The sequence below is a fragment of the Stegodyphus dumicola genome, chromosome 5, assembly GCF_044657685.1.
Source record: "Stegodyphus dumicola isolate Sdum_Otavi_A_Nest chromosome 5, ASM4465768v1".
Lineage (NCBI taxonomy): Eukaryota > Metazoa > Arthropoda > Arachnida > Araneae > Eresidae > Stegodyphus > Stegodyphus dumicola.
This window is the reverse complement of record NC_140772.1, coordinates 137,581,036-137,604,779: the sequence shown is the minus strand read 5'-3', so window position 1 is coordinate 137,604,779 and position 23,744 is coordinate 137,581,036. Positions and strand designations below refer to the sequence as shown.

At 32.5% G+C, this 23,744-nt stretch overlaps 1 protein-coding gene across 3 annotated transcripts in view; it reads right to left on the bottom strand.

Moving 5' to 3' along the window:
- Positions 1 to 19,631, bottom strand: part of arm (armadillo) — a 120,341-nt gene extending 100,710 nt beyond the window's left edge. For 2 of the 3 annotated variants that reach the window (XM_085817103.1, XM_085817105.1), the window contains exons 1-2: positions 19,475 to 19,631; positions 10,240 to 10,338 (exon numbers count right to left, since the gene is read on the bottom strand). In XM_085817103.1, coding sequence (XP_085673229.1) covers positions 10,240 to 10,285 — 46 coding nt within the window. In that variant the 5' untranslated portion in view covers positions 10,286 to 10,338; positions 19,475 to 19,631. The remainder of the gene's footprint in view (positions 1 to 10,239; positions 10,339 to 19,474) is intronic. The other variant, XM_085817104.1, reaches the window with a different exon arrangement.
- Positions 19,632 to 23,744: the final 4,113 nt, after the last annotated feature.

Here is a 23,744-nt window from a genome sequence, read left to right as displayed (position 1 = left end):
TTCGAGAGGTTGCTTCAAAAAAAAAAAAAAAAAAACTAATGACTCTACAGTGGCACCCGAACTAAAAGGTGGCAGATAATAATTCATTAACCAGGATTTGGCATCAATAAACCAGGATTTGGCAATTGGGTTCCCTTATCTCCAGTTGCCCTTTAAAAGGGAGAATACATGAAGAATTTTCTCCCTTCTTCCAGCTTGCCTTCACGATGTAACATAAGTACAATCGGCACATTTTCGAGAGGTAAATGTTCGAGTCCCAGTAAGAATATCGCTCATTTTTCCATTCTCCTGCTTCCCCCCAAAAAAAATAAATAAATAAAATCAAATCAGATTTTAAATTACGACCAAAGGGGCATACTTTTAACATTTTGTAGGTTAGATTTATTTATTAATTATGATGCTCTTTGCAGTTAAACCATAAAATTCAATTCAACAGCAATATCACAAAATAATTTTTAAATGAGCATACCTTTAGAATTTCCGATACACTGGAGATAATTTTTTTTTCGTACAGTGTTGCCATTGCTTGCTTTGAAATCATTGAGTTTGTTAATCAAGAATTCATCAAAATTTTACAAAATATGAAATAGATAATAAAACAAATTTCAAATGCCCATATTCAGGTGGAAACGTATGTTATTTAAAATTTGATGGCTCTAGCTACCGTTGTTTTATCATAATGCGAGAATTAATCACAATGCAAGAATACATACATTTAATGCAGATACTTCATTATTTAATTTCTTTAAATATAATACAGGGCTGTAATATTTGGTGGCGACAGTTTGAAAAGTGAACTGACATTTAAAGTTTCCAACATAAAATGCCAAAACAAAATTAATACCTTTTCTGGGCTAAAAACTAATAAATCTACATGAACAGTAAATCTTGAATAGGAGTCAATATTTCCTCAAAAGAGCAGTGAGATTTTAATCACACACACACACACACAAATAAATAAATAAAATTAAAAAAATGCTTATTGCTCTGTGCCAGCCCACAGCTTTTTGGCATGGTATCTGTCTAGGTACAGCTTAGAATCAGTCGCAGTTTTCACATTACAGACCATCTTTCATATTTCTTGTTTAAGGCTAACCAAAGCTTTGTGACATGTCTACAATACAAAGTCCGTAATCTGGACTCGTCGGGACTTCGGCGATTCCCGATTAGGGGGGTTCCCAGATTACAGAACATAAATTTAAATCTGGTAAGATGGCATGCAGAAATTATACAATTAAAAATATGAAACCGTAATTTATGAAATAAAGAGCAATTATGATCTAAAGGGTATCAAAATTTACAAAAAAAAAAAAAATGCGTAATATTTATTTGTTTACTTTATTAAAACATTTCTTTCAATGTAACTTTCTTCACTATCGGAAGCACACATGGGTAAACGCTTCACTGGCTTTACGCGCATGCGTAGCGGACGCGCACCTGCGTAAATGCTTTATGCGCATGCGTAAGTTTGTGGCTTTGAGGTCCGGATTATAGATCATTCCAGATAATGGACGTCCGGATTACGGACTTTGTACTGTATATACATTTATGGCTTCAGGGCTTCCAGCACCTGATCAATGGAGTTACTACCTGTTTAAGATTATGATTAGTTCATCAAGTAATTTAATTCCACTACACCTGTGATGCATAAACATTTTAGGAGTTTGGGGCAAGGTAATAAAATTTTGCCATGAAAATACAAACAAACAAAAGAGTGGAAAGCAGACACTTATTTTTAAAACTGGGCCTAAACTATACACATTTCTGGAGAAGTCTGAATGAAAAGAAAAAGAATTGTTCCTGGAGTGGACTTAAAACAGCAAATACACTTTATTTCTTGTCAGAAAATAAGAATATTGATTTATTACGTATTAACCAGCTGGCTTAGTAGAACTCACCAAATTTTCAGAATATGATTCTGGCAACCATGCTCATCAATGCTCATAACAATTCACTCGAGCAACACCACCATTTTTTTTTTAAATTCGAAATTTGAACGGTTTTTATAAACAAATCGTGAGATTCTTGCATTAAGTTTTAAAATATGAGCTTGTGGAATTTTCCAACAATGGAAGAAACTATAGTACAATTTCTGTAGGAATACAGAATTTTGCTCAAAATTTTTTAAAGAGAACAATCAGGATATGCGTTTTCTAGATAGCCACTGTTGCAAGGTTTGCACAAAGCTAATTCTCTGATTTTTTTTTTTTTTTTTTTTTTTTAAGAGAAAAGAGATAGCTGTTTACTTTAGGAGAAGAACAACGTTAAAAAATTATAGAAAGATTTGAAGAATGTGTTTTATTTTTTAAAGTATTACATATTCTTTATTTTAAATTTCAAGTTTGCATTTTTAATTGCTAAAAAGTATATTTTCTTTTCATATGCTGATAAATGTTTACTGACTTAACATTGATAATTTGGGATTTCTAAAAAAATAAAAAAAAAAAAAAAAAAACCCACAATCTTAAACTTGATAAGTAACTTTTTCCTTCTCGCATGCAACAAAAGGCCAAAATGATTGCATTAATATGTAAATTCTGATTTATTATTATTACAAAGTCCGAAATCTGGACGTCCATTATACGGAATGATATAAAATCCGTACCTCAAAACCACCAATATTTTCTCGTAGGCTTTACGCATGCACATTTAATTTCTCCCTCCATGCATAATAAAAAATCTGGAGAGTCCCGATTCTTAATTTCACTTTGGCACTAAATAAAATACCTTGTTATTGAAGAAACAATCGTTTTAGCATACATTTGTACCATCAGTAATGTGGCTCTGTTGCTGCATATCTGCTTGGCACACATCTCAAACCAAAATATTCCACATAGATACATTGTTGATCTGACACCAACGTAGCGAATCATTATTTATTATACTTTCCTTTCATCACTGCATGCTTATCAAAACATAACAACTTGAGTAATGACTCCTGTAGCGATGCCTAAGCAATTTTTTATGTTAGTAATTGAATAATAAAGAAGTATGGTAACCTTTTATGTTGACATTACGCTTGGCGATGATTACAGATTTCAGTTAAATGTGCTAAAAAATGTTGATGAGGAAAAATTTACCAAAAATTTCTTTCCATATGCTAAACATAGATCATGTTGATGATACTCATAGACCAAAAATTACATTTAGGGCTATTTGAATTAAGACTAACTGATTTGTTATTCACATAAACACAGAAATAGCATCAGGGTTTGTATGGCCGCAGCGAGTCACAGAAATTAGGACCCACAAGAGATTGCATCAGACGGTAAGATATCTAGCATTGGCCCTCAATAAAGCTTGTATATGTGGGAATTTATTTATTCAGAACTTTGATAAGTGCTAGAAATAGACATAAGTATAACAAATAACTAATACAATTCAGGCGTAATTGTCTCTGTGCACAATAGAAGCAAGATAAAATTTAACTGAACAACTTGTCATTAGTCGTCAAGCTCATGATGCATAACCAAATAGCTCTGCTAATATGATCTGAAGAATGGCTCTGCTAATTTTAAAGGTTTTTGGATATTGAAAAACAAAGGCGAAATTTTCCAATTAACGGATTTTGTAAGGAAATGTGGAGAAGCGGTAAAAAATGAAGATGATATATAAGAAGTTTTTCATTATGATGACAATGCTTCTCAATCATCAATCAATTAACGAATGGTGAAATCTGTAGTATGGTTCTAAATCCAAAAAATACCGTTACCGATAATGAAGAAAGCGACAGAGAAGTTACTGAAAACGAGAAAATTTCGACTGACAAGTTAGTCAGAATTCTCGAAACAGCAGTTACGGGACTTCAACAATGTAGCTAAACAAGAGATTATGTCTGTCTACAGAATTATGAACTAAAGTATTAGCACAAAAAATGAAGCAACTTAATCAACTTACATTGAAAGAAATGTTTAACAAGGTAAACAAATAAATATTAAGCTTTTTTTTTTTAAATTTTGATACCCTTTAGATCATAAATCACGATTTCATATTTTTAATTTTATTATTTCTACATGCCATCTTACTAGATTTAAACTGATGATCTAATATCCGGAAACCCCAAATCTGGAGTCGTTGAAGTCCCAACGAGTCCAGGTTTTGGACTTTGTACTGTATTATCTACGAAAAGTTTTGGTAAGAATGTCAGATTATGATTTCACTTTCATTTTTTGCTTACACCTAGGCAAGTGCAGCACTTTCTTTGCAAAAAACCTGACCATTAATTTTGGAAAGAACAACGTCGAAATGATTAATTACAAATATGATACTATTTTTTTTTTCAAGGATTTCAAGGCCTATTATAAATAAATATTAATGAATTCTATAATACATGTATATAATGAAAAAGCAGCTAGCAAATTTCAGAGACAGTTCTATACTTAAAAAAAAAAAAAAAAACTTTATCCACTACCTTCTTCAAATATTTAAACTTGTTAATCAAATCACAAAATTTCATGACATAGCAGCAACATAGATGACACGTAAAAGAAACTGTGAAGAGGCTATTAATAAACTAACATAGTAATCTCAAATTGTAAATAGGTTAAACACACAATATAAAAACAGATGATGGTCCAAATTTTTTTTTAAACAAAATGGAAATTTTTTATTAACAGAACAAAAAATACTCTAATCTAAAATTTCGTTTGCTAAGATTTATCAATACATACATAAACAAATATCATATTGCAAGGGGTAAAAATTCAAATTTATATTTACATCCCATTTGAAATCTAAAGTTTGATACTTGCAAGAAATTTTTATTAGTTTCATTTTATAATTTAAATATGCTAGCACGTAAACAATAAATTTTCAGATTGACATTTATTTCAAATAATTTTAATATTTAGTTAATCATCAAATAACTTTATTTAATTTAAACTAAAAATAAACAAATTATTAAAACTTTCTAAATTGTCAGAGAAAACTTTCAAAGACGGATAAAACTTGAGATTAAACAATGATAACCTAGTAAATAACTATAGCCTTTTTTTATTTTTTACAACAGCTTCACAACTGATGCATTTTGATTCTGATAAATTTGTAGCCTTGGAAAGAAATTGCTTGAAATTACCTTCATTACAAATTATTAGATGCTCATCAGTCTCTTTGTAATTTTCAACTGTTCACAATATATATTTCAAAAGCATTTTATATGTACATGTATTCCCAAAGCAATTATTCTTAATGCAAAAATTCGTAACTGAGTACACTTACTTTTTGATAAGTACGTAAAAAGGATGCTTACATATTATTCTGAAAGTTGGCGACCATCAAACCCTGAAAGTTGGTGGAATACTGCCAAGCTGTGTCAATTATTCAAGAATTCTGAAGAAATTGATGCCTCTTTATTTATTAAAATATCAGCATTCGACCACCTTTGGTTAAACTAAAAGCTCTGTTTAGCATGCTTGAGTACACACATCCCACAGGTAATTAATTGTTCCTATTACTGTTTTGTCAACTATATTCAGCTGAAAATATCTTGTCTATTAATACTGTTACGAAATGTAAAGGCGTGGTGAGATGGCTTCCCCGCAAAGCAGTTTTATGGTTGCTATAAAATGGCAAGGAAAGGCAGGGTTGCCACATTTGGTGAGAAATCGCCCATTTGGCGATATACCATGGACGGTTGGAGAACCTTCTGGAACGAATTCTTACCAGTTTAGCCCAGAATGTTCTTGAACACAAGCTGAAAGCTATATAAACCCTGCTGGTCCGCAATCAGTCCAGAAGAAGAGAAAAACGCAACAACTGGTGTCAGAAGTAGGATTTGCGAGTGAATGCCAGTGACCCTCCTGAAGAAGAAAAAAAAAAACATGGCGGAGGAAAAGAAGATTTTGATGAACTTCTTAGCCGAGATAAGGGCTGAGATAAAAGCCGGATATCAAAAGATCAAGGCTGAGTTGAAAGCTGGACTGAAGGTGATGAAAGCTACACTGGAAGAGAAGAACACCCGACGAGAAGAATTTAATGTTGGCCAAGAAAAGGTGCGAAAGCAACTCAGACAGGTGAAAGGGGAGCTTACAGAAGAAACTAGAGCCATAAAAGACAATGTGGAAATAAGAGAAGTGGCTTCTGAAGAATCAAAAGATGAAGAAATGAAGAAAGTAGCTAATGAACTGTCTGAAGAAGATCAAGAAATGAGAGATGAAACAATTAACAGGATTAAAGATAAAGAACGAAAACATGACGAAATAAAAGATGGGAAAGTAGATTTTGATTCTCAAGTGCCTGAAGTGGAAGAAGTGAAAATGCGATTGTCAAGTTCATCAAAACTGATAGTAAAGTTATGAAGTTGAAGTTCGTGAGTATTGAACCATCTGAAAATGCATGTGATGCAGAGATGACAGAAGTTAATGTGCAGCTTAAGCAGTGTGCTCCAGTATTGAAAGAAAATTCACCCACTTTGTAAACTATGTGTGTGCCTCTTAGTGCAGGTTTTGCAGACAAGGACTTGATTCCAAACCCGGATACTTCTGCTTGTAAAGGATCAGATTCTATTCATGACCCTGGTGCAAACATCAGAACTGGTTTTCAGGAAATAGAGGTAAATAGGCATGTACCATCTGCTAATGATACTGAGGTGAACTGTACGCATACTGTGAATGATCTACAGAATTGTTTTAGATTTTCTTGTGAATGAAAAGCCTGAAGGAACTGAATCTCCAGACTACAGACTAGGATATGCAAAACAGAAATACATCTGAGAACTACACTGGAAAAGTATTTGACCCGGGTATATTTTAATGAAAAGACAGAGATTGAAATTCGTTCAGAACTTTAATTTGTATTATTTGAAATTGTCATGTGTTTAATTTGTGTATATGATTTGTACATAGTGTAAATGTTTGTTTCTTTAGTTATGTTATTTGCTTGTTTTATTACGTTTTGTTTGTATCGAATTAGGCTTCTGACCAAGGGTTGTACTGCCTGGGATGTGCAGTCCTTGGGAGGGGGCAGTGTTACGAAATGTAAAGGCGCGGTGAGATGACTTCCCCGCAAAGCAGTTTTAGGATTGCCATTAAATGGCAAGAGAAAGCAGGGTTGTCACATTTGGTGAGACATCGCCCATTTGGCGACATACCATGGACAGTTGGAGAACCTTCTGGAACGAATTCTTACCGGTTTAGGCCAGAATGTTCTCGAACACAAGCCGAAAGCTATATAAACTCTGCTAGTCTGCAGTCAGCCAGTGTGTAAGTGCCTCGCATAGAGTGCGAAAGAGTCAGTATCGAGTTGGTGTCTCGTCTAGCGAGTGCCGAGTGTTGTCGAGTTCACCGAAAGAGTTTCTTATTGTATCGCGGTTAGTGCATCATCGAGAGAGCGTGTTGAGCTCCGGGAACGACTGAACCAAGGAGTCAAGAGCTGTGCTTGTGTGTCATCGAGTGCATCATGAGTTGTAGCATGGAGAGTCTCGAGAGTACGTGGAGTTCCGAGAACGACCAAGCAGAGTCAGGAGCTGTACTCTGGTGCTTTACAGGAAGCTGTCTCCACGTGATAGTCTGATAACCTGAAGGCTGTGTCGCTGATTGTTCCAGCGTGTTTAATGTAGTTCATCGACGATTGTAAAACGTGTTTTCGAGCTGTCCTGACAATACTGACTAATAAAGTGTGTTTCAATACTTCATCAAGTGTCATAGTTATTCACTAAAAATCTGCCAACCCCATACCAACGTGAAGGAAGAAAATAACGTAACAATTGGTGTCAGAAGAAGAGAAAAACGCAACAATACAGTCAAAAGTCTTTAATCCGGACGTCCATAATCCGGAATGATCTATAATCTGGACCTCAAAGGTATAAACTTTCTACGCATGCGTCAACGCATAATGCATTCACGCATGCACATAATACATTTACGCAAGCGCATTTAATGCATAATGGACGGTATAAGCTAAGCTAAAATTATCTAATTATCTATTTCAGTTAATGTTGCGGATTGCGTTGTCCCTTAATCTTCGAATTGGATCCGGCTTATTATTTTTTGCAGACTGATAGAGCAATTTTATAAAAGTAAGCTTGAACTTTCGATTATGTCAAAAAGAATTTCCGATTCTGGAGCTGCCAAAGGATCTACAAAACGTTCGATGTCCATCAAACAAAAAGTGGAATTGCTGCAAAAAATAGATAAAGGCATATCTTTTGTTTCTCTAACCATTCCGAAATCTGTTTATCAGTTTCATGCTGCTCTGCGGGGGGGGGGGGGACGTCGGGCCGCGCAATGAACTGGAAGTTGATCTGTCAGCACTTCCTCATCTTTAGGGCAAATGTTTTTATTTTATTTGGCTTATAATTCCTTACTAAATGTTATATTTCATCTCGATGCACTCCTTTGATATGCTTTAAACCAAATTCCTCGTCATTATAAATATCACGAATACATATCAAATAGATTTCTGGTTGCAATTTTCTAATTTCAACTATGCGTAATGTATGCTTTATGCATGCGCACGTTGAAAAGAATGTTTAATAAAGTAAAGAAATAAATATTAAGCTTTTTTTTTTTTTTTTTTTTTTTTTTGTAAATTTTGAAGCTCTTTAGATCATAAATTTCGGTTTCATATTTTTAATTTTATAATTTCTGCATGCCATCTTACCAGATTTAAATTGATGATCTATAATCCGGAATCGCTGAAGTCCCGACGAGTCCGTATTAAAGACTTTTGACAGTATTAACCAGAACAAATTATAATCCATGAACCTATTTACCCATTCAAAAGATAACTATATTTATCACTGAACTGCCAACAATATTTGTCCAAAATGCTTATTTACAATCAAATTGGCAGTCGTAAAAACAGACAGAAATTTGAGATGATTAAAATTAAGGACCACCTGCCAAATCTGGTTGAAATTAAGGATTTTTAAGAACTTTTAAGGACTCTTAAAAACCGTATGAACCCTGCTTAAGGTTATGAACTAGATTCAAACAACAGTAATACTGTAACTTACAACCAATAAATAAATTTGCATTAAACGTTTCTAAGGCAGCACATACGTATTCACTCCAACAAGCACGAGTTGCAGCTATTTTTTTAAATCTCTTCTGCATGCTCTTAATTTACATAACTTGCTGGTCTAAGTAAATATATCTGATGTTAACTAAAATGAAGATAACACACTGTTTAACTTAAGCATAACCAGTACAACTTTTAAAAAAATCTATCATAATAGCAAGTTATAATCAAACTGAAAGACCATATCACCATATATCGGAGCTTCGGAGTGATGTGAATATACAACAATTTCCACACATCTCATCATATTTAACACATACACACTAAAAATCTGTTTCAGCCAATATGCAATTTTTTTTGCTACAGAAAGAGGAAAACAACTTCAGATAATACAGTACAAAGTCCGTAATCCGGACGCATCGGGACTTCATCGATTCCGGATTAGGGTTTTTTTTCCGGATTATCGATCATCAATTTAAGTCTGGTAAGATGGTGTGCAGAAATTATACAATTAAAAATATGAAATTGTAATTTATGAAATAAAGAGCAATTATGATTTAAAGGGTTAAAGGGTATCAAAATTTACAAAAAAACTTAATAATTATTTTTTTACTTTATTAAACATTTCTTTCAATGCAAGTTGTTTAAGTTACTTCCTTTTTTGTGCTAATACTTTCTCTTTAATTCTATAAACAGACATATTTTCTTGTTCATTTACAAAGTTCCACTGTTCAAGTCCTGTAATTGCTGTGTCGAAAATACCGACTAACTTGTCAATCGAAATTTTTTCGTTTTCAATAACCTCTCTGTTACTTTCTTCATTATCGGAAGCGGTATTTTCTGGATCTACAACCATACTACAGATTTCGCCATCTGTTAATTGATTGACGATTGGGGCAATGTCGTCACAATGAAAAACTTCTGTTATATCGTCTTCATTTATTACCGCTTCTAAACATTTCTTTACAAAATCCAATAAATGGAAAATTTCACCTTTAGTTTGTGATGTCTGAAAACCTTGAAATTTGTGGCTATCATCTTCATCGTCCTCACCATGAAATATGGTAGCTGGCCATAAATTATGCCAAGCATTTTTTAACGTATCTGGAGACACATCTCCCAACGTGCATGCATAAAGCATAAAACAAAACAAAAAACAAAAACAAAAATTGGTTGCTTTGAGGTCCGGATTATAGATCATTCTGGATAATGGACATAAAGATTAAGGGCTTTGTACTGTATCAATGTATTATGTTTATAAACTAATATATATATACATACTCGGTCTTGAAACTGGTGGAGCTGGTGACTGCATCTGATAACTCATATTTGCAAATGTGAAATGCTTTCCCGTGTCACAAAGATACACCAGTCTTTCTGCTGAAAAGAAAATTCATCAAACATCAGAGTAATCAAAAATTCACAGATAAAACAAATCTACATAAAAATCTTAACACATTTTTTTAAATTCATAACCTCATACACAGCATTTTTTCTCAGTCTGTTGTCCATGGACCACAAGTGGTCCTGAACCACAAGAGTGAAAACTACTCCAAGAAAAAAAAAAGGACCCCCAAAAAATTCAAATTAACTGCATACAGCTGTAGCTGAAACTATAGCTGAAAATCCCCAAATCTGGAAATTAAACATGGGAGTTGTCTTTCATTATCATCCCCCACAACTGATATTTTAATGAAATTTATTACTGGTTATGCTATGTATGGACTTTTCATTATAGACATAGCAACAAATGAGAGATTTGGTCCTTCTCGCCATTCTTTAGCACACAATCTGACACTGATCACTCATTACAGTGAAACGGAATATAGTGAACTGTACAACTGTGCTTTGAAAATTATATTTTAGTTTGCATGTGCGAGAATGTGTTTTCATTACTTACTCAAAACACAGTACTAAAACTGATTTAATGTATGTCCTGATCTCAAACTTAAGTTTACACTTATACATCCAAATACAGGACATATGTGCAAGAACCAGCATGCTCATCCATCTTATTCATGTGAGCACCACCATTTATTTAATTTTTAAGATAAAGATTGTACAAACTCTAACAGTGTTGACTTATTTAAAAACAGACATAAATTTTCTTCCATTAATTACTTATCATCCATATAAAATTAAATGACCTTTAATTAACTTTGTTCTAAAAATATAAATACACTGGGAGTAACATATGCTAAAAGCTTTCAAAAAGAAACAAGAGTAAGATCATCAGAATTTTTTAATTTATAAAAAAGGTCCCCACTTAGAAAAAGCTTCAGAAACACTGTCATAGAATATTTTGAAAAAAATTTTCAGTTTATGAATTTTTCTAAAAAAAATATAATTTAAAGAATGTAACTAAAAAAAAGTTTACAAGTTTTTTCCCAAAATAAATATAATTTATCTTGCTATTAAAAGTCCCACAGGATGCTTTGCTTGAATTTTAAATTCCAGTTAACTGTGAAATATTGTTTCCAGTTAACTGCTGAAAAAGGGTGAAACTAGTTTTTGTCTGTAAGAAAAATTGATCAAGATCTTATTCTATTGCATCTCCATATACACAAGTACAGGTTGAAGCAAGACTGGCACCTGTGTATAAAAACAGGCATATTATGTATTGCTGGGCCTTGCTAACTACTAAGCTTCTGCTCAGATGGAATTCCAAGGGAGAATGCCCGGAGAGGCAGCCTGAGGATCGCCCATCGCTCTTACCCTACCACAAGCCTTTCCAGAGGATTTCAGTTCGCTGTATATTTTGAAATAGTGAACTTCATGTCACTATTGCGCACTATCTTGTTCAACATATTTCAATCTAAGAAAATATGAAGTATGCTAATAAGCCAAGGTATGTAGAACAATTCTAAAGATTAACAGTCAAAGATAATTAAATACTGAATTTAAGACACTACACAGTATGCTCCTTACATGCGCTAATAAATGAAATACAGTGCCATGTCAGGAAAGGTACTGTGGACAAAAAAAAAATGCCAAACAAAGAATAGCTAAATTTTGCAACATTCAGAAATTCACATCAGTAGAATCTACATGTTAGAATTGAGAACTACCATATTTACTCACATATTCTCCCCCCTAGTTTTAACAGCATATGATTTAGAAACTTCCAATTTATCTTAACAATATGAAATGTTTGCAAAATTCGGCAATTATTTTTTAAGTAAAATGTATATTATTGAAATCGGCGAGTCCTTTAAAATGTATAATATAATAATATTAGTGTGCTGCATTTATCATTTAAGCCATCTCCTTAAAAACACTATACACTACGCACGTTTCCCATCCCATTTCTCAAGTAGTAAAATTAGCAGAAGAGGGAAAATGTGGTATTCAAAATTGTTAATCAATTTTCTAAAAGCCACAACTAGATACTTATATCAAAACAGTTCTATAATAGCAAGAAATGTTTCAATGACATTAATATGAATTTTATAATAAATTTCAGTTCACTTGCTTATTTTGCATAACTTTTTGTATTTTTTTATTCCCATTTCTTTATGTAGCATCCCAGAAATCACAAGTAGTTTAAATAAAGAATGCATACAAGATTACAGTCATATCACTTTGATATAAAATATAAACAAGGAAAAGAACGCCTTATAGTGGATGCATTAACAAGTTCATTTACTGATAAAAGAATCTATTTTCTTTGAAGGAGACGGATCTGATTTACTTGAAGAAGACATAAAAAGCCATGTTGGAATGGGTGTAGAAAACATGCCCATGTCTAGATCTATAAGTTTTAAGAAAATTAATTAAAACTGGATGCCCATATAAAAAAACGTAAGGTTTCATATCAGGCAAAACTATATTTTAACTTCAGAGAAGAACTACCAGAAGCAAATGGATTAATATTTAAAAATTCCATTGTTGATGTACCTAAAAGTTTATGAAAAGATATGTTAAGCAGAATTCATTATGGTTATTTAGGATTAAAAAAAATGCAAGAACAAAGCAGCAGAAATTAGCAGAAGAGGGAAAATGTGGTATTCAAAATTGTTAATCAATTTTCTAAAAGCCACAACTAGATACTTATATCAAAACAGTTCTATAATAGCAAGAAATGTTTCAATGACATTAATATGAATTTTATAATAAATTTCAGTTCACTTGCTTATTTTGCATAACTTTTTGTATTTTTTTATTCCCATTTCTTTATGTAGCATCCCAGAAATCACAAGTAGTTTAAATAATGAATGCATACAAGATTACAGTCATATCACTTTGATATAAAATATAAACAAGGAAAAGAACACCTTATAGTGGATGCATTAACAAGTTCATTTACTGATAAAAGAATCTATTTTCTTTGAAGGAGACGGATCTGATTTATTTGAAGAAGACATAAAAAGCCATGTTGGAATGGTTGTAGAAAACATGCCCATGTCTAGATCTATAAGTTTTAAGAAAATTAATTAAAACTGGATGCCCATATAAAAAAACGTAAGGTTTCATATCAGGCAAAACTATATTTTAACTTCAGAGAAGAACTACCAGAAGCAAATGGATTAATATTTAAAAATTCCATTGTTGATGTACCTAAAAGTTTATGAAAAGATATGTTAAGCAGAATTCATTATGGTTATTTAGGATTAAAAAAAATGCAAGAACAAAGCAGCAGAAATATTATATTGGCCAGGAATGTATAAAAGAAATTGAAGATTTGGTTCTGAACTGCTCGACATGTTTGAGTTTATAAAAACATGTTCGAGGAAAAAATGATAGCTAAAGAAATTTAAAGCAAATAATATCTAAAGAAATACCTAATGGTCCATCGAAACCACTGGGAACAGATCTCTCTTACTTTCAAGGCAAAGGTTATTTAATTGACTATATTAACAAATATGTTGAAATTGGACATTTGGAAGATTTATCAAGCGTAGCAATGATAAAACAACTGAAATCATTTTTTGCATGTCATGGTATCCCAAAAACAGCATATTTGGATAATAGTCTAAAATAAAGAAATTTAACTGTTAGAAAGCCCATCTTTTTTAAAATTCAACTTGAGGACTCTTCAGTCTGTACTCTTTGTAACTGAACAGTCCATGGATGAGGAGCATACTGATGAACGCACTGCATACTATCTTTTAATTCTGTTGTTCTTAAGTACTGGGAAGCAAGATCAAAACTAATGCCTGGCATTTGTATAAATAAATTAAGAAATTTAAAGAATTTGCACAGAGATGGAATTCTGAAACCAGAACTTCCAAGTCCAAATTATCCACAGTCAAATGGAATGACTCAAAATCATACTCAAATTGTCAAGCAAATGTCAGAAAAAGCTGTAGTTGATAAGAAGGATCCATATTTAGTATTACTGGAATATTGTAATTCACCTATTTCAGTTGAAATTAAGTCACCTTCAGAATTGATGTCTGGAAGAGAAGTGAATGGATTAATGCCTACAAAAGAGAATTTCATCCGAATTAAACAACATGAAAAGCACAAATAACATTTATTAAAAAGAGAAGTTTTACAAAAAAGATAATATGATAGGAATGTGACAGTATTAAAACCACTAGAAATAGAAGATCAAGCTTAAAGATGTAGAAAGACCATGTTCATACGGGATTATAAGAACAGATGGAAGAACTATAGAAAGGTACAGAAGAGACATTCTTAAAGCAGCTATTTGGAAAGGTTTTACATTTCAAAACAATTATGAAAATTAAAATTGCAAAAATGAAGACGTAAATTAACCTGAGATTAGTAGTACTCCAACTTAAGACGTACCTGTAAATTTTCCAGCACTTAACAAAAGCATTAGGCCCCCAAATTATGAAAGAGGTGTTGTATCACTAAATTTTTGGTTGATCTTTGGATTATGGTAACTTGGCGATTTTTGGCGAAAATTTGGCGGCCAACTCTGCTACAGCAACCCTCTATTTTTTTTTTCGCCGCCATTTTGTCTTCATGAAGTAAAGACATGTCTATTTTCTTTTTATTTACTCAACACTTTTACCAACAATCTACTAGCCAAATTACACTTATGCTAGAAATTTTATGTAACAAAACTGCTTAATCATGACAAATATTAAAATTGGGAAAAGTGCACAATTGCAAACTCCTTGCGCGTTTTTCAGAATAGCACATACACATAAACCATTTACACGTCAACTAATTTTTACTTAAAAAAACATCCCAAAATTACACAAAAATGGCATTGCACACACTCTTAACTTTATCCATCTAAACTGCTATTTTCTCATAAATTACAAAAATTTGCACGAAAATGCAGGAAAATTTTGTGAATCTTTAAACTCGGTAAAAGCACATATATGAAATTGCCCGATCGCAAAAAAGTATATACCCTTTCCAAGGATGACATTTCCACATATAAAATAAATAAAATATCCAAAAACTTTTACCTCTAAATTATCTATTATATTATAAATGTCACCAATGAATTTATCCCGCAAACATTAAAAATGGTTACAAATACTTAGTGTCAAATATTTAAATTATTTCCATGCACGTTTACTTCAACTGAAACATATACCAAATTGCTACAAACATAAAATTCACAAAATAACTATCATTTAATTAAAATATAACTAAACCATGTACACGTCGACTTATTTTTACGTAAAAAAACATCCCAGAATTGCACAAAAATGGCATTGCGCACACTCTTCACTATACCCATGAACACTGCTTTTTTCTCATAAATTAGAAAAATTTCACGAAAATGCATGAAAATACTCAACGTATACTGCTCAAACATATTCCAAAATACTACAAACATATAACTCACAAAATCACGATCATTAAATTAAAATATAATTAAATTAAAAACACTACTTAAATATAAATAAGCACATACATTAAATTAATAAAAATTAGATTACAATCCTAATTACTTTAAACTAAATCATTGCGGTTGATCTTTACATTATGGTAACTTGGCGATTTTTTGGCGAAAATTTGGCGACCAACTCTCCTACTGCAACCCTCCATTTTTTTTCCTCGCCGCCATTTTGTCTTCACGAAGTAAAGACATGTTTCTTTTCTTTTTATCTACTGAACACTTCTTCCAACAATCTACTAGCTGAATTACACTTATACTAGAAATTTTATCTAACAAAACTGCTTAATCATGACAAATATTCACTGCAAAATTGGGAAAAAGTGCACAATACCATACTCCTTACACGTTTTTCAAAATAACACAAACACATAAACCATGTACACCTCGACTTATTTTTACTTAAAAAAATATCCCAGAATTACACAAAAATGGCATTGCACACACTCTTCAGTATATCCACGTACACTTCAGTATATCCACGTACACTTTAAATTATTTCCATGCACGTTTACTTCAACTTAAACGTATACCAAATTCCTACAAACATAAAATTCACAAAATAACTATCATTTAATTAAAATATCACTAAACCATGTACACGTCGACTTATTTTTACTTTAAAAAAAAATCCCAGAATTGCACAAAAATGGCATTGCGCACACTCTTCACCATATCCACGTACACTGCTTTTTTCTCATAAATTACAAAAATTTCACGAAAATGCATGACAATTTTCTGAATCTTTAAACCCGTTAAAAAGAACATATATGAAATTACCTAATAACGAAAAAGTATATACCCTTTCCAAATATGAACATTTCCACGTATAAAATAAATAAAATATCCAAAAACTTTTACCTCTAAACCATCTATTGTATTATAAACATCACCAACGAATTCATACCACAAGCATTACAAATACTTAGTGTCACATATTTAAATTATTTCCATGCACGTTTACTTCAACTAAAACGTATACCAAATTCCTACAAACATAAAATTCACAAAATAACTATCATTTAATTAAAATATAATTAAATTCAAAAACACTACTTAAAATATAAATAAGCACATACATTAAATTAATAAAAATTAGCTTACAATCCTAATTACTTTAAACTAAATCATTGCTAATAACAATTTTCCCAATAATACCAAATTACTTTACTTCCACCTTACATTTAGAACAATGCATAAAAATAATATCCTCAAATAATTAAAAATATTAACTTACCTAATCTTCTTCAGAATCTTGATTATAAGATTATGTGTCCGATAAACTTTTCTTATTTCTGTTTCAGGATCTTTAAAATGATACTTATAGTTCACAGCAAGGTACCAGGTAAAATAAACAACTTAATAAAACATCTTTACTTCTATCTCGCACAACCTTAAAGAAATACTTATTACTACCCCTTTCAATCCCACTAAATACCCATTTTGAATTCACTTTAGTTAGGGCCATGGGATCCAAAAATTAACGAACACTGTTTCACACAACACAGAATAAAGCCAAATACAAAATTTCCAGATTTTTCCCCGATTTCCCCCTTTTTCCGATTAAAGAACCGTAATTCGTCCATTAATATCGCATGACATATCCCATGATCTCTCATTTCCCTCACACAAAATAATGTGTAATCGGAACTGAGTACTGCTCACATTATTACCAAAGTCCCAGGAAGTAATCTTTATCGCCTCCAAAATGTCGCCAAACTACCAGTTACCATATTCTAAAGATCAGCCATCATTGCTAGTAACAATTTTCCAATAATACCATATTAATTTATTTACTCCTTACATTTAGAAAAATGCATAAAAATAATATCCTCAAATGATTAAAAATACTAACTTACCTAATCTTCTTCAGAATCTTCATTACGTGGCACGCACACTTTCCTACAGAAAGAGTTCCAATCGGCTGCAGTACTACTGCTAATTTCTAAATCCGAAATCCAGTAGTCAACTGGCAGTCTATTCACCCAGTAATAAGAAATTAATAAAATTTCACCCATACTCAAACTACTTTCAGCAAACCACGTACCCTTCCTTACACTCCGTTTCACAAAATGTCCATTTTCACCAGATTTCTTGCACCGCCATTCAAACTTATCTGTAATATCCTTCCTTTCACACAATCTCATTTCATTCCCACATTTTGGACATTCATACTTATCCACAATTAAACCTACACTCATACACCATTCAACCAATTCTTTTGAATTATCAGATAAACGCATTAAAAATTTAGAATTCACTTTCGATAGCGCCATGCAATCGGAAAATTAATCAACACTATTTCACACAACACACAATGAAGCTTAATACAAAATAATATAGTACTACAGATATTTTTCCAAATTTTACCCCCTTTTCCGATTAAAGAACTGTAATTTGTCCATTAATGTCACATGACATATCTCGTGATCTCTCATTTCCCTCATACAAAATAATGCGTAGGAACTCAGTACTTCTCACATTATTACCAAAGCCCTAGGTAGTAGCCTTTATCGCCTCCAAAATGTCGCCAAACTACCTGTTACCATATTCCAAAGATCAGCCAAATTTTTTAAATGGACATAACTACGTTACTCAATCCGGTAGGTAAGTTAAAAAAAAAATTATTTAAAAGATTATGTATAATCCTTTTATTTCTGTAAAAAAGGGAGATGTCACATATGTAACTGTATTTAATACATGATAACAATAACTGAAATATAGAACAAGTACTAGTAATATATAACTGATCTCGTCGTCATCATTTACACTTACCTATAACATCTAAATAATGCAAGTTTTCATTTATTTCATAAAATGTAATAGAATCTACTCATATTGGTAAAAAAAATGCACAAAGAAGTGAGTCTTTTGGATTTTTACACTCCCACCTGGGTTATTACATAAAATAATAATTCACAACTTTCTGGTGGAGATGCAGACAATCACAAAGTACCAAAACTTTCAACATGTTTTCCATTATTTTATAAATAGTTCCCATGATTTTCAAAATTTTGTATTATATTTAAAATTGCACTTACGTTTATTTTCAGCACTGTCACTTTGCCTACCAATACCATTTTTAATTAATTTCTCAACAGCTGAGACAATAAAAATACTCTTCTCGGATTAAATCGAAATATCTAAGACTTTTTTACATTAATCATCCATACTTAAAACTAATTTACTTTCTAATATATTAGACTACAATGCTATTACAGCTTATCATAATTATTCCTGATCTACTAGCATATAAGGCAAGGAATTTTTGCGAATTATGACTGCGGAGTTACAAAAGCACTTAATGATATTAAAAGAATGATTTACATTATAAACAATTTCATTTTAAGTATTTAATTCTTTTGCAGATACTTTATTCAAAAGCATAACAAGCGTAGTACATAGAATACAACCTTTAACACATTTAAATGAAAAACTAACTCATTACTATGAATCAACAGAAAATTTCAATCATATCAAATTGCACAAACACTAGTATTTTTCTTTTAAGAAAACATGAAATTCGCATCCTCCAAAACAAAAACAAAATAATACTTTACTCTGATTTTAAAAGGAGCGAGCCCAACCCAACTACAATCATACACACGATAATAATTCTCCCTTGCTGATTAAAAGAATTTCGACTATGCAAAATGTTAACCTATCATGATTACGTAAAATAATAATTACCTCTTCTGCACAAACTCTTTTACAGAAATAATTTTAGCGTCATGGAAATCTATTATCATCGATCGCATCAAAATATGGCGTCAATCATCGGCTTCTTCAAAAAAGAATCAGCTACTTGTCATTTTCGTAGAAGAAGATGAAAGAGAAGAGACTCCAAACTGTCCACTACTGCGCGCTAGACTGAGGCTTGATACGCACCTTCTCTGAAACTCAAAACATTCCATCGGTTCCTATTGAACGATTTAAATTTATCTTAGTTTGGAAATAGTCGCAGACATTTTCTTTATATGAATTATTTATAAATAATAACAATGCAATGTATTACTTTTTGAAACAATATTCATTTGTTAACGGAATAAAAATAAATAGAAATCATATGCTCAGAATAATTTTAAACTGAATGAAATTTTTTCATTCTTTTCCATTCACATAAGCTCTTTTCAAAATGAAGTTGTTTTCCGCATCCCCTGATTTCGTGCCCGCGATTTCACATATCCGTAGCTCAAAGAAGAACAGAAAGTTTGCATTGTTTGAGCACAGAACAATGTAAATGTTCTGCATATTCACAAAGCCTACAGACCGTATCTGCTACTGTTTGTTCCGATTGGTTAAAACAGAAAACGTAGCCACGTAGCGTTATAGAATCTTGTACTTAGCGACTTTTGTTTCATCGCCTATACTATTTGTATATCAGCTTGGTGTACTGAAAAGTGGGCGAAAGCCAACGGCGAAATCGCTGCTCAACGGTAACTAGGATGAAAAACAGGGGCGTAGCTAGAGGGGGCATCTGTGCCCGGGCGCAGAATCCAAGGGGCACCAAACTGATGTTACATTTTAGAATTAAATGTTTTCCATCCTTGGCAAGCAGTAGGGAGCGCGAAATCTTCAGTTGTCCCTGGGGCGTAATGGCAGACCGCACATTGAGTTGAACAGTGTTAAGCGAATTTCGCTTACTGCGCATGCTTGATGGTGTACCTTTGGCGCGGGGAGAAATATTGGCGACTAAGCAACCCTACGTTAGATTATTCGTGATTTCCATGGCTGTCGAGTGTGTTCGAGTGATGTTTAAAACTGCAGTGTTGTGGAACTTTGCTTATTAGTTATTTTAATGTCCATGCCGATTGCGCTTGCTTATTTTTCTAATATATGTTTCATTTTAATTTGTCAATAACAGTGCAATTAATATTTGTTAACATATGTTCGTAATAATTCGTTATTTAAATGTAATTTGTTTACATGCTATAATTCAGTAATTGTAAACTGGAGTATCTCGCTTAGTTTGTTAGCGTATATTCGTGCTTTTATTTTCTCATTTCAAAGAATTTAAAAACTAGCATTAAAGAATTGTAAAATTTCTTCAGTGTTATTTGCAAGCACTTGTTATATTCCTCAGTGTTTCTTTATGTATATACGAATGGAACGTATGGTAAATCCTGAATTGTTTTTATTGCTTAAAAGCATAATGAATAAATTTTCAACTAATATATCCTAAATTTCAGTCTTTTTCTGAACGAAAATTTGTACAGTTCCAAAGGAATGTGCAGAATTTCATAAGTATTATATTTTACATTTTGAATGTAAACACTGCTTCACATTACTTCGCAATAATTTCAACTTTCCAGTTGTTGGAGCAATACAGGAAAAAAATCTAATTTTACACAGTAATTACTTTACATTGCACGTATACTCTACGAAGACTTAAACGCCGGATGTGTTCACAATCAGATGGCGGTACATCTACCACATACCGTATTTATCTTCTTTCCAAATCGCGCCAACATAATAATTACGACAAATTTGTTTCTGGGCATGCGCAGTATGCGACATTCGTTTAACACTCTTCAACTCAATGTGCGGTCTGCCATTACGCGTCCCTGGGCGCTGAAAACCCTAGCTACGACTCTGATGAAAAAATTTCTCGGACTTCTAGATCGCCGGTTCTATCCCCGCTCATGAATTTTTACGAACTCTGCCCTGGACGGATTTGTTTTTATCCTCACTCTATTGAATGACTTTTTCATTATTGGTCTTTTTTTTTTTTTTTTTTTTTTTTTTTTTTTTTGCCTTCGGGTGAGGTGTTAAAAATTTAACACTTTCATTTTCTCTATTTTTGTTAATGCTAATTTTTCTTATTTTTATCTACTGGTTTGTACTCTTTGTAGTAGGTACCAGTAGCAAGATTATGATCCAAGATCCCGAAAAGCGTTTCAATAGAAACAGCGCATTATGGAATAAAATATCCTTTTTAGTTATACTTACTCATAATTTAGGCTAAAAGAATAGGTATCCGACGCCCTTAAGGCGGTTTGTTGACAAATGTCTGCCTATTCGTTCAACAAAAGCAAATTTAGCCCTTTATTATCACACATAAAATGCAGTGCCGTACTGAAAAAATCTGCTGCTACATAGAATGCACCCTCGAAATTCTATTGAATTTAAAAAAATAGCATACTTTATCATGTTATAAATAAATATTTGCCGAATATCACTTTTCTTTTTCTAGCGTTTTTTCGATTAGTATCAATATTGAAAAATAGAGGGCGCCACAACTCCATTTCGGCGGATAGTCAATTTTCATTTTGGTGTAATATTTATTTTTTCTGCATTAGAATGGTTAATATTTGTATCTTAGGAAACGAAGTAACATTTACAGATTCACCATGACACGTTTCATTCATCAAAATGTTATTTCTACAGCACAAAATGTGCACATACATAGATTATATTCAAATACTTTGCAAACCTAAAGGTTTCGGTAACGTCTTTGCATCTTTCCCCAAGTAGGAAATTTGGCGAATTTTTTCACGCCTGTGTTGTAGATCGTCTTCAGAGTTGAACAGTTTTCGAATGTATATAACCCTCTGCAAAAAGCAGTTTAGGAGCCAGAGGTACGGATATACACGGGGCATGTGCAACTACACTCCTAGGTGCCTAAAATGCGCAGAAAACCACGAGACGCACTTATGCAAAACGCAAAAAGGCGTCCATTTTCCCATCTGTGTTCTTTGTGGAGAAAATCACGTTTCTTCCTACCGTGTTGTAAAAAATACCCAATTAATATCCAAAAACGTATTGAGGAAGAAAAAACTGCAAAAGAAGCGCATGAAAAAGCTGACAAAGATCAATTTAAACTTAATCCTGAAGATTTCCCCAAATTACTCAGCCGTAATGCACACGAAATCCGTGCTACCTCCCAAAATAACAATAACGCAGAAACAACCAATCAAAAAGAACATTTTTTCTTTGAATGGGTGAAAATCCAGATTATGCAAGTTAAGAAATTCTTTACTAAATTCAAGACTGCCAAGTCTATATTCGAAAACTTAGAAGTCGGCATTGCCGCGTTTGATTACTTTTCAAGCCTGAATTATGAATTTTAGGCCCTCAACACATAACCCGAACTTGATTTCAGCTAGTACAAGCTTTTTAAGAATTTCATATTTTAACGCAAACGGCGTTTACAGTCAACTGCAAGAAATAATTCATTACTTGATAAAATATAATGTTGATGTTATGATTATCAACGAGACGCATTTAAAACCAAGCAATAAAACGAATATTCCCGGATACAGCATTCTTCGCGACGACCGAAGTCATAATAGAGGTGGAGGCATTGCCTTAATCATTAAAAATCATTTCAAGCACACCAGATTCAAAATTCCTAACACTGGAAATTTAGAAAAAACGGCCGCAGTAATTTACACCGGATTCAACGAGCCTTACCTCATCATTGCTGCTTACAACCCTCCAAATAATGCACTCAGAGCACAGGACTTAGATAAAATTACAAACTTTAATTTTCCCACCTTAGTAGCGGGAGACTTAAATGCGAAACACTACATTTGGAATAGCAGAAACATTAACAGAAATGGCCAAATTCTTAACGATTACGCCCAAAGGAACAATATTAGAATACTTGCTCCAGATATTCCTACGAGATATCACCACAACTAAAGCTCCTCCATATATGTTATACTTCTTTACATATACTTCTTCCATATATGTTATGAAATATTTCACACATTTAAAAGAAAGTGTTTCTTCAGAGTCTTGCACAATTATTTCCATATACCTCAGACTTAAATGACATATTCTTAAGTTATTTTTTGAGTATGAATTTACAGTGTTTTTAAGGAAATTTTTGTTAAAATGTCATTAAGATAAATTTATTTGCACACTTTACGCTTTAACTATTTCCCCATTTGACACTATTCAAAGTTTTTATTCATATCTTATTTATTTTAGTCTGCTAACTAAACTGAAACATCTA